The sequence below is a fragment of the Mirounga angustirostris genome, unplaced genomic scaffold, assembly GCF_029215605.1.
Source record: "Mirounga angustirostris isolate CCGP_5_RB_7025 unplaced genomic scaffold, mMirAng1.0.hap1 SCAF_16, whole genome shotgun sequence".
In the NCBI taxonomy this organism is placed as follows: Eukaryota; Metazoa; Chordata; class Mammalia; order Carnivora; family Phocidae; genus Mirounga; species Mirounga angustirostris.
In genome coordinates this window covers 34,466,357-34,478,780 of record NW_026991724.1, presented here as the reverse complement: position 1 = coordinate 34,478,780, position 12,424 = coordinate 34,466,357, and the positions used below count along the sequence as shown (strand labels likewise).

General features: G+C 39.3%; 1 protein-coding gene across 3 annotated transcripts in view; it reads right to left on the bottom strand.

Moving 5' to 3' along the window:
* Positions 1 to 12,424, bottom strand: part of N4BP1 (NEDD4 binding protein 1) — a 50,203-nt gene that overhangs the window by 17,343 nt on the left and 20,436 nt on the right. For all 3 annotated transcript variants that reach the window (XM_064580996.1, XM_045891154.3, XM_045891153.3), the window contains exon 2: positions 2,529 to 4,216. In XM_064580996.1, coding sequence (XP_064437066.1) covers positions 2,529 to 4,216 — 1,688 coding nt within the window. The remainder of the gene's footprint in view (positions 1 to 2,528; positions 4,217 to 12,424) is intronic.

Genomic DNA, 12,424 nt, shown 5'->3' with positions numbered 1-12,424 from the left:
ATTTTTTCCCAAATTTAAAAAGCCTGAGCTGAAATTCACATAACATAATCATTTTAAAGTGAACAATTCAGCGGCATTTAGTACATTCACAGTATTGTACAATCAGCACTTAGATCTTGTTCCAAAACATTTCCATCACTCTCAAGTAAGACCCTGTACCTATTAAGCAGTTTTCCTCCAGAATAAGAGTTAATTTTAGTTACTGATATTTTCAGATCAATCTTTATTAGATTAAGTATAAGTCTGTCATTTTTGGATAATACATCCTTATAAATAAATGTTGCTTTTAAACTGAGACATCTGTGAATTCAAAGAAAATTGGAATCCTCCCCAGATAATCAGCTTTTAAAAGAAAAAGTAATGAAAGTCTGCTCGTGGTTTCTTAGTGCACTAATTCAGTGGTTTTCAAAAGAGATGGCACTGTACCCAAGGGTGTTAGGAAATACGTAGGAGTGTTTTGGGGTGTCATAATGATGGGGGGAGGTACTATGGGCAAAGTAGGAGGGACTAAATATGCAAAACATCCTGTCACGCCCAGGCAGTACCACTCTAAATTCCAATAGTGACCCCTCTGAGAAATACATTAGTTACTACTCCCAAAAGGTTTTTAAATAGTGTCATCATCAGTGCTCATTCTATGTTAATTTGCATTTCTTAGTCCTTGAACACCAATTTGGAACATCTTTGCACTTACAGAAATTGAAAAAGGATTAATATTACTCACAATCATGACCTAAATTTTATATCACCACTTGGCTCAAGAAATTGTAACAATGAGGAACTGGTGCTGGGCTTGGACTGTGGGTGACTGAAATTGCACTTCACATTTTTACTTAGATAATGCTATGCAGCTGTGGGCCATTTGCTGGGTTTCCCCGAAAAGAACTGCCAAAAAGCAAAGTGAAATGACAACAAACAGTATTATTTAGAAATGAAGACAAGTATATTACATATTTTTCCAGCCTATCTTTAAACTTTAACATGGGGAATGCTGGGATTTTTCTTTCTTTTGACAGCAAAATACAGCATCAACAATTCAGTCAAAAAATAAAAAGAATCCTTATTTTAAAAAATAGACATTAAAGTACTTATGGATAAAATGACACAGCTGAGCTTTCCCTCAAAATAACTCCGGTGAAAGGCAGTAGGTGGGGGTATAGGCTCAACAAGACTGGCCAGGAGCTGAGAACTACTGAAGGTGGGGGATGGGCACATGGAAATCCCAAATTCAAAAAGGGATGCATTCTATTACCTTTTAATGTATTTGTTTGAAAATTCTAGTAAAAAATTAACAAAACAAAAAATAAATATATAACTTATAGAATTCCTAGGAGAGAGGCCACACACACTATTCGCTAAAATTCAGAAGAGTGTATCACCATCTTCATCCCATGTCCAGGGCCCCTTTTCTTAAATGACAGCCACTTAAAATGCCAGACCGTGCAGAATTCTTCAAAATCAACGGAGTGACTGATTTTGAAAACTGGAGAGAGACTTTACCTACCAGTTGTTGAAATGGCATGATAAAGATGCCCTTTAGGACAGGGCAAAAGGCAACAAAATACAGCAAATGAAACTCAGGCAAAAACCTACACGAGGTCAAACAATGGGGCAGATACTCTAACTTGACCCCCTCTCCTCTTCATAGTCACTGTATTAAACCACCCCTAGAGAAGAAACCCAATCCCGTACCAGATGTATAAAATCAGACTCTTCAGAGGGTTCCAAGACAGGTTAAATAGAAATGATCATTTAGGGCGCCTGGGTGGCTCAGTTGGTTAAGCAACTGCCTTCGGCTCAGGTCATGATCCTGGAGTCCCTGGATCGAGTCCCGCATCGGGCTCCCTGCTCGGCAGGGAGTCGGCTTCTCCCTCTGCCCTCTTCCCTCTCGTGCTCTCTGTCTCTCATTCTCTCTCTCTCAAATAAATAAATAAAATCTTTAAAAAAAAAAAAAGAAATGATCATTTAACTCTTTTTTACTAAAAGCAAATATACAAGCTTTTAGTAGCAGCAGAGGACCATAAAGAAGCTCAAACTGATGAATTTCCTTAAAAAGGAAATTGCTATCACTCTGTCAACAAAGTATAACAGAAATACAGCACATCCATTATCACTGCACTCCTGCCTAGAGACCTAACATACTATAGTATAGAGACAGAAAAATCTTTTTTGGCTTTAAGCTGCATCCTCGTATTCAGAACCTAATGATTAAAAAAAAAAAAAAGCTAATGATTTAAAAATCTCTATACTGTTTATCGCTGACTAGGCAATGCAAAGTGAAGACAAATTTCCTATCACCTCTCGCCCTCAGAAACAGGTTCAGCAGGATGAAAAGCAAAGTGTACAACTCCAGAAGAGGGAATAACACAACTCTCCAAACAGCTGTTTCGTGTTTTTTTTTTTCCCAGGTAAGAAAATCGATCACCTAGACGGATGCACAGCCCAAGTTCCTACAACTGCATGTGATTCCGAGGCACTGCTCAGGACCCTATTTACAGCATAATATAACCTGCAGAGAGTGGACTTACGTAATTGCGACATTGCTCCCATCTATGACAACGTGCTTCAAATCCGTTCTTCCTGGCTCGTTTTTTAATTCCAGCTTGTAGGGTACTTTCAGAGTATCTCGGAACCTCTGAACGCCAGTGACTGAGGAATCAGTGTGATCAGACGTTCCCGCCAACCTTGCGTCAGTAGCTGAAGGTGACAGCTGGGGCAGTGGCATTGCTGGAGAAAGGGGTGGACAATGTGGCTTCGACTGGGGAGAGCTACAACACCCTGAACGGTTTTCACAGGCAGACTTCATCTTACTTGGATGTAAGGGCTCTGCCTGCTGCTGCAAACCATTTTCAGGAAACACTGGAATTCTGGGCTGATGATGTGAAGCTCCTCTTGACACAAAACTGACAGCTTCTTTGGGACTTGAAGGGACAACAGAGGGTGAAAGGCCGTCAGTTTCAAGGTCCATGTTACAAATGTAATTCTGGTTTGAACTCCAGATTTCTTGTTTCTGTTCTACTGGCACTGTTCTGAAAGTACTAATTTTGCAATTTGAGGTACATGGTTTTGATTCTTTGAATGGTAACTGAGAAAATTTTTCTACCATATTTTGCTGTGTGTGAGTTTGTGTTTTCTTTGGAGTGGAATCTGTTGTAAGCTCATTTATGCTGCTACAAACACCTTTGTTTTTGGTTCTGCTGGTCTCTGGATACAAAGTACCAGGTGAAAATTCTCTGTCTTCTTGGAATCTTTTATTTTCTTTTTCAATTTCTTCTAAGAGCAATAATGGTTCCGTAGATGGCCCATACTCCCTAATTACCTTTTCAACAATTTCTTGGGAATAGCCCATGGTTTTAAAAAAGTTTACGAGGATGTTGTATTCCATTTCCTCAGTAGTGTCCTTCACATCTGGACTTAAATTTTCAGGATCAGCAGAAGAATCAGATAAGTCAATGATTACACTTCCAGCTAATGTCTTACCGTCATGTAGAAGCTCCCCCTCTTGAACGTTTTCCAAAGAAAACTGTTTCTTGGTATGCCTTTCTTCAGAATCAGAAAATCTCCTTTTGTGACAAATTCTCTCTTTGGAAAGTGCCTCTTCATCTGGGGTTAGACCATTTATTGGAACAAAAAGGACATCTTGCGAACTAGAAAAGACCGTGTCCATTTGTTTTGTAAGCTCAGAAACAGGAGTGCCAGCTTTATTTCTTGCATCTTCCTGCAAAACAATTTCATCTCTGGAAATATTCAGCCCTGTGGCAGCACTCTGTGGAACCTCTGCTTGTTTAGAATCTCTAATTTCAATAACATCATCATCTCCCGTTTCAAATAAATTCTCACCTTGTGTGAGTGTCAAAAGCTCTTTTTTCAAGGAAGTGGGCAAAATCAACAAGTCCATTGTATAGTTATCTGCACGAGCTTCAACAAATTGTTTAAATTCCCTTTTCACCTCGGATTCTTTCTGACTGTTGGGTAGGTTCTCATTATTCTCAAAGAGTTTTACAAACTGCTGAATGTGACTCCTAGCCATGACCACAGCTTCGGCACTTCCTCTGATGCCAAGAAGACCAATGTCCAGAATGCAGAGATCAGCACAGGTGTCCTGAATCAAGCTCTTCAGAAACAGGCTCTGAGCCCCAACAAAAATGCAGTGCATGGCCTTGGGGTAACATTCTCTTTCTTCTAGTTCAGGCTCACAGATTCCTTTAATATATTCCTGTGAAGAGGAGATAAGAAATTAGATCAATTTACAAAAGCTCTTTACAGCACCCATTATGTTACACATGTATTTACAAATGTCAAGCTGTACAAAAATCAAAAGCATGCTAATAACTTGGGAAAAAAATGCCATGTTCTAAATAAAAGATTCAAGATAACAGATGTAAGTTGCTTAATCATTTCCGTTGCCCTTGAAAACTTTGCCTTTAAGTCTAAAAAGCAGGTGTTCGTAACATTTTCAATAATATATCTTGCAATGTGATCTTTGGGGTCTGCCCAACTGCAGTGGATAAGGACAAGACTGGACTTATTTACATCTATAAAGAACAAACATTTTTGCTTGCTACCAGGCATTTATTGATACAATGACATAATTAAGAGATAAGATAACCAAGTCAAACAATTACTCCAGAATAAACCTTGACTTTTGCTTTGCTACTACTGCCCTTAGTTTCCAGATAAAACAAAGAGAGATTCTGAAGGCCTTAAAAACAAAAACAAAACAAAACAAAACCCCACAATTTTTTCCCCAGCTGGCTGGAACAATGCAGATTTTATATAATTTTATGTCTTTTTTTTTTTTTTTAAAGATTTTATTTATTCATTTGAGAGAGAGAGAATGAGAGAAAGAGAATACCTGAGAGAGGATAGGGTCAGAGGACGAAGCAGACTCCCTGCCGAGCAGGAAGCCCGATGCGGGACTCGATCCAGGGACTCCAGGATCATGACCTGAGCCGAAGGCAGTCGCCCAACCAACTGAGCCACCCAGGCGCCCTTATGTCTTTTTTTTAATAGAAAGGCCAGACTGTTTAAATGTAGACCTAAATATCAAGAACCAGAGAGTGCTGAACAGTACTGTTCCTCTCAGATAGAAAACCAGAGTTTCTAGTAAATTTGGTATTAAACAAGGCCTCAGTGAGGTAAGAAAGGAAACTGGGTTCTCCACCAATTAGGTTGTTCCCAGAGGCCTAAGTGTGAATGACGTGAACACTGAACACGCATGCACACACACAGGCATGGTGGGATACACCTAGTAACGTGGGCACTGGAGTCCGTTCCTGGGCTCAAACCCCAGCCATGGGGGTCTGGGGGCCTTGCTGCCGTTCCGCAGCCCCTCTAACCCCATGTCCCCAACTGTAAGAGCAAGAGGAAGACGGTGCAATCCCAGGTGTTTTGAGGAAATTCGAGGAGATAATAAAGTTCTGACGACACCGTCTTGCACCTAGTAAGTGCTTCCTGAATAGTAACACTCCTAACTTATTATGGACATTTATAAGAAATGAGCCTGGCAACACATGACCCATACTTGACACAAAAACCAGAATGGTGCTCCCCGAGATGGTGCTACTGAAGAGCTCAGCGTGTGCGGCACTGGGTGCCAGCGAGGCTCTGGGGCCCTGCCCCCACTGCCTGCTTGGTGTCACAGTGGTCACACGACTTCAGGGAGAACTCATACACCAATCCCTTGTTCACACACGTAGAACATTCCTGTGAGTAGATGAAACTCCAGAAACAGGAGGAAAATGTCGCAGAGGAAAAGCCTGATCTAAGCTGTATAATGTTCAGTCATGAGATCTTTGCTTCCTTATGTCCCCTGGATAAACCTGGAGTGTCGGTGGGCTTGGTGGTAAAGACGGGAGATGACTGGTGCTGGACACAGGAGGCTGGTTGTTTATTAGAGCAGCCTGCTATTTTTGTGACACGGTAACTGCGTTAAACACAAAGTACAGTAACCAAACATCCTTTTTTCCTGGATGTGCAAGCAGAGTGCTAAATATTGATGTCAGCATCCCTGAACACCTCCGAATGGACATTTTGCTACCACTTGTTTGAACCTACGCTGCATTTAGGTTGTGTTTTGAAGTTGTTTCTCTTTAAAAACATTTTTATTTTGAAATAATCCTAGGTTTCCAGGAAGCTGCAAAGACAGGACATAAAGGTTCTGTGTACTCTTCACCCAGTCCTCTCCAATCAGAACTTGTATCTTACCTAATCACAGCACAGTATCAAAATCAGGGTACTCACACTGATACAGTGTGTATATAGTTGTGTGCTATTTTATCACATTCAAGCAAATACCACTGCAATCAAGATACAGAATTACTCCATTACCACAAAGATTACCTTCATGCCACCCCTTTTTAGTCCTATTTACCCCTACTTCCACCCACACCATCCCTACCCCCGACAACAGCCAATCTGTTTTTGTCTCTCATATTGTGAATTCAAGAATGTTATATAAATAGAATTATACAGTTTCTGCCTTTTGAGATTGGTCTTTTTCTTTTTTTTTTTTTTAAGATCTTATTTATTTCACAGAGAGCGAGAGAAAGCACAAGCAGGGGGAGCAGCAGAGGGAGAAGGTGAAGCAGGCTCCCCATTGAGAGGGAGCCCGATGCAGGGCTCAATCCCAGGACCCTGGGATCATGACCTGAGCCGAAGGCAGACGCTTAACCACTGAGCTACCCAGGCGCCCCAAGACTGGCCTTTTTCACTCAACATGATGCTCTTGAAACCCACCCAAGCTGTTGCATTTATCAAGCTCATTCCTTTTTATCGCTGAGTACTATTCCATGATACAGATGACCTATAGGTTTTTAACCACTATCTACCAAGTGGCATTTTGGTTGTTCCTGTTTGGAGCTATTACAATGAAGCCACTATGAACGATTTTCATGAACAGATTTTCATTCCTCTTTCATTAACTTCTCATTTCTCTGGGATAAATGCCCAGCAGTCCAAGTGCTGGGCCATATGGTAAGTGCATGTTTATATTTCAAGGAACTGCCAAACTGTGCTCCAGAATAGTTCTACCATTTTACATTTCCACTAGCAATGTATGAGATCGAGAGATCCAGTTTCTCCTCATCCTCACCAGCACTTGATATCACTACTATTTTTTATTTTAGCTGTTCTATTAAGAGTGTAGTATGTCTCACCATGGTCTTAGTTTATATTTCCCTAATGGCAAGTGATGTTGAACATCTTTCCATGTGTTATCTGCCATCTATATTCCCTCTTCGGTGAACTGTCTGCTCAATTTTTTGGTCCATTTTCTAACTGGAATATTTGGGTTTTATGTTGGGTTTTGGGAGTTCTTGATATATTCTAGAAAGACAGGAGTCCTTTCTCAGATATGCAGCTTACAAATATTTTGTTCTATAGTTTGTTTTTTCATCCTCTTGACAGGGTCTTTTGTGACAGGAAAAGTTTTTAATTTTAAGGAAGTCTAGTTTGTTGGCTTTTTCTTCACCAAGCCCCAGGTCTCAGAGATTTCTCCTATGTTAATCTTCCAGAAGTTTTACATTTAAATCTACAAGCCATTTTGAGTTGGTTTTCGTATAAGATGTGAGATTTAGGCTGAGGTTTGTGTTTTTGCTTATGGATATCTAATTCTAGCAATGTTTCTTGAAAAGACTATCTTTCCTCTAATTACTTTTGCAGGTGTTAAAAATCAGTTGGTCATACTTGTGTCAGGCTATTTCTGGGTTCCTATTCTGTTCCACTGACTTAGGTATCTATCCCTTCACCAATGCCACACAATCTTGATTACTGTAATTATATAATGTCTTGAAATTGGATAGTAATAGTAACTGCTATTTTATTAATTTTAAAATTGTTCTTATTCCAGTTCTTTTGCCTTTCCATATAAATTTTAGAATAATCTTGTTTAGCTATCGTTTAGCAGTTCTGTTAAGCTAGCACACTGACTTGAGGATAACAGACATTTGCTGAGTCTTCTGCTGTAAGAACAAAGTCTGTTTCTCTAGATCTTTGCCTTCTTTCATCAGTGTTTTATAATTTTGAGCATACAAACCCTGTATATCCAAATATTTCATTTTTTGGAGTGACTGAACATGGCACTCTATTTTAATTTTGATTTCTATGTGTTCACTGGTAATAGAGACAAACAGATTTTGATCATGTATCCTATGGCCTTGCTAAACCTATTTCTAGTTCTAGGATTTTTTCTTATAGACTCCTCAGGATTTTTTTCTTTTTTTTTTTTAATAAGATTTTACTTATTTACTTGAGAGAGCATGCACACAAGTGGCGGGAGGACCCTGAGATCACAACCCGAGCTGAAGGCAGACACTCAACCAACTGAGTCACCCAGGTGCCCCTATGATGTTAGATTTTCATATACTTAAAAAAAAATCATGTTGAGGAAGTCAATCTGTATTCCTACTTATCTAGGAACAGGAATATGAACAGGTACTGAAACTTGTTAAATGCTTTATTTACTGTATCAACTGTTCTCATGTGACTTTACTTCTCCAGCCTGTTAATATGGTAGGTTGCACGGACTGATTTTTTGAATACTGAACCAGCCTTGTATCCCTGGAATGATTGCCACTTGGTCCTGATATGTAAATATATTGATGAATTCTACTTGCTAATATTTTGTTAAGAATTTTTGTATCTTTTGCAACTATATTCACGAGGGACTTTAGTCTGCAGTTTTCCACTTTTGTACCATCTTTGTCTGGTTTTAGCATCAGAATAATAATGAGTGAGTGAAGAAGGAAAGTATTCTCTCTTGTATTTTCTAGAAAAGATTGTGTAGAATTGATGTTAATTCTTTCCAAAACATTTTGTAGACTTCTCCAGTGAAACAATCTGGACCTGGAGATTTCTTTTTCTTTTTAATAGTCCTATTTTTAAAATTTCTATTGTTATGTTAATCACCATACATTATTTCATTAGTTTTTGATGTAGTGTTCCATGATTCATTGTTTGTGCATAACACCCAGTGCTCCATGCAGAACGTGCCCTCTTTAATACCCATCACCAGGCTAACCCATCCTCCCATCCCCCTCCCCCTCTAGAACCCTCAGTTTGTTTTTCAGAGTCTGTCGTCTCTCATGGTTCGTCTCCCCCTCCAATTCCCCCCCTTCATTCTTCCCCTCCTGCTATCTTTTTTTTCCCTTAACATATATTGCATTATTTGTTTCAGAGGTACAGATCTGTGATTCAATAGTCTTGCACAATTCACAGTGGTCACCATAGCACATACCTTCCCCAACGTCTATCACCCATCCACCCCACCCCTCCCACCCCACCCCCCACTCCAGCAACCCTCAGTTTGTTTCCTGAGATTAAGAATTCCTCCTATCAGTGAGGTCATATGATACATATCTTTCTCTGTTTGACTTATTTCGCTCAGCATAACACCCTCCAGTTCCATCCACGTCGTTGCAAATGGCAAGATCTCATTCCTTTTGATGGCTGCATAATATTCCATTGTGTATATATACCACCTCTTCTTTATCCATTCATCTGTCAATGGACATCTTGGCTCTTTCCACAGTTTGGCTATTGTGGACATTGCTGCTATAAACATCGGGGTGCACATACCTCTTCAGATCCCTACATTTGTATCTTTGGGGTAAATACCCAGTAGGGCAACTGCTGGTTCGTAGTGTAGCTCTATTTTCAACTTTTTGAGGAACCTCCATACTGTTTTCCAGAGTGGCTGCACCAGCTTGCATTCCCACCAACAGTGTAGGAGGGTTCCCCTTTCTCCACATCCCCACCAACATCTGTTGTTCCCTGACTTGTTAATTTTAGCCATTCTGACTGGTGTCAGGTGGTATTTCATTGAGGTTTTGATTTGGATTTCCCTGATGCCAAGCGACATTGAGCACTTTTTCATGTGTCTGTTGGCCATTTGGATGTCTTCTTTGGAAAAATGTCTGTTCATGTCTTCTGCCCATTTCTTGATTAGATTCTTTGTTCTTTGAGTGTTGAGTCTGATAAGTTCTTTATAGATTTTGGATACTAGCCCTTTATCTGGTATGTCATTTGCAAGTATCTTCTCCCATTCTGTCGGTTGTGTTTTGGTTTTGTTGACTGTTTCTTTTGCTGTGCAAAAGGTTTTTATCTTGATGAAGTCCCAATAGTTCATTTTTGCCCTTGCTTCCCTTGCCTTTGGTGATGTTTCTAGGAAGAAGTTGCGGCGGCTGAGGTCGAAGAGGTTGCTGCCTGTGTTCTCCTTTAGGATGTTGATGGACTCATGTGAGAGATTTCTAAGAATTTTCAAATTATTAATTCAATTTCCTTAACAGCTGTAAGTCTATTCAAATTATCTATTTCATGTTCTGCATGGAGCACTGGGTGTTATGCACAAACAATGAATCATGGAACACTACATCAAAAACTAATGAAATAATGTATAGTGATTAACATAACAATAGAAATTTTAACTTATGTACTGTTAGGAATATACACATTTAAGGATAAATTATGGTAGTTTGTACTTTTTGAGGAATTGACCGATTTCACTAAGCTGTCAACTTTATGCGTGCAGTTGTTTGTAGTGTTTCCATATCTTTTTGATGTCTGCAGGGTCTACTCTACAGTTGATACTGTTTCATTCCTGATATTAGTAATTCATGTCTGCTTTCTTAAGGGTTGCTAAGAGGTTAATTTTACTGATTTTTTCCCCCAAAGAATAAGCTTGTTATCTCATTGATTTTTCTCTATTGTTTCTGTTTTTTCCAAATTTGTTGACTTCTGCTATTTCCCTCCTGTTGCTTGCTCTGCACTTATTTTGCTCTTCTTTTTCTAGTTTCTAGAAGTGGGAGCTTCGATTATGGATTTGACACTTTCTTCTTTTCTAAAGTAGTTATGTTATAAATCAGCACTACTTTAAGCTACATCCCACACATTTTGATATGCTGTATTTTCATTTTTATTTAGTTCAATGTATTTTTTAAATTTCTCTAGAAATTATTCAATATTCAGAAGAGTGTTGTTTAGTTTCCAAATATTTGGAGCTTTTCTGGTTATCTTTGTTACTGATTTCTAGTTTGATTCCTTGGTAATCAGAGAACACACTAAATGACTTCTACTTTTTAAATTTGTTGAGATTTGTTTTATGGCCCAGGATATGATCTATCTTGATGGATGTTCTGTGGGTACTTGGAAAGAACGTGCATTCTGCGACCTTTGGGCAATGTTCAAAAAACATCTATTTGGACCTGGCTGGCTAATGATGTTGAGTTCTTATTCTTGCTGATCTTTTTTTGCTTAAAGATTTATTTGACACAGAGAGAGAGACAGCGAGAGAGGAACACAAGCAGGGGCAGTGGGAGAGGGAGAAGCAGACTTCCTACCAAACAGGGAGCCCGATGGGGGTTCAATCCCAGGACCCTGGGATCATGACCTGAGCCTAAGGCAGACGCTTAACGACTGAGCCACCCAGGCGCCCCTCTTGCTGATCTTCTGATGGTTCTGTCATTTGTTGAGAGAATTTCCCCTGTCAGTTCTCCCAGGTTTTGCTTCATATATTTTGCAGCTGTACTGTTAGGAATATATACATTTAAGCACTGTTAGGTCTTCTTGGTGATTGGACCCTCTTATCATTATGTAAATACTCCTGTTTGCTCAGAAGGCTTTGTCTGACAGTAATATTGCCATTCCAGCTTTGTTCTGATTAATGGCTGCACAGTATGTTTTACCCTCATTTTAACTTACCTGTATCATTATATTTGAAATAACTTTCATGAAGACACCATATAGTTTGGTTATGTTTTTTAAATCCACTCTGACAATCTCTTTTAATTGGTGTGTTTATACTATTTACTTTTAATGGAATTATTGTTTGGGTTTAAGTCCACCATTTATTTATTTTCTGCTTGTTCCCTACTCCTAAATCCTTTTTTTCCTTACCTGGCCTTCTTTTGCCTTATACAAATATTTTTTAGTATTATAGTTTATTTATTGCATTTTTTACTATATCTCTTTGTATAGTTTTTAAAGCGGTCATGATATCAATTATAACATAACTGATCCACTTCAAAGTCAGTATTTTATCATTTCAAAAAGAATGTATAAACCTTATCGTCTGCACTAGCCATTCTTTTATTTTCTGTATCTTAAGATGTTCTGACATCTTAGGGGGCCTTTCAGACCTGAGGAGAGACTTACCTCTGATTTCTATCAGGGGTGGACATGTGTGCAGACTGACGGATCTAGGGCTGTGGGCCCCCTCCACCCCCATCTCCTTATCTAACTCACACACTAAGCCAATATTTCCCCTACCCTGTATCAAGCCTGAGCCAGAAACCAGACAACTAAAAGCAGTCTTTATGTCCCAAAGCCCACTAGAATTACCCAAACTAGCCAATTCTAAGCAGTTTATCCTATCCTGCCTTGCCTTCCCCCTTGCTCCTGCTTCTGCCTCCTGACCAAAACCTGATGC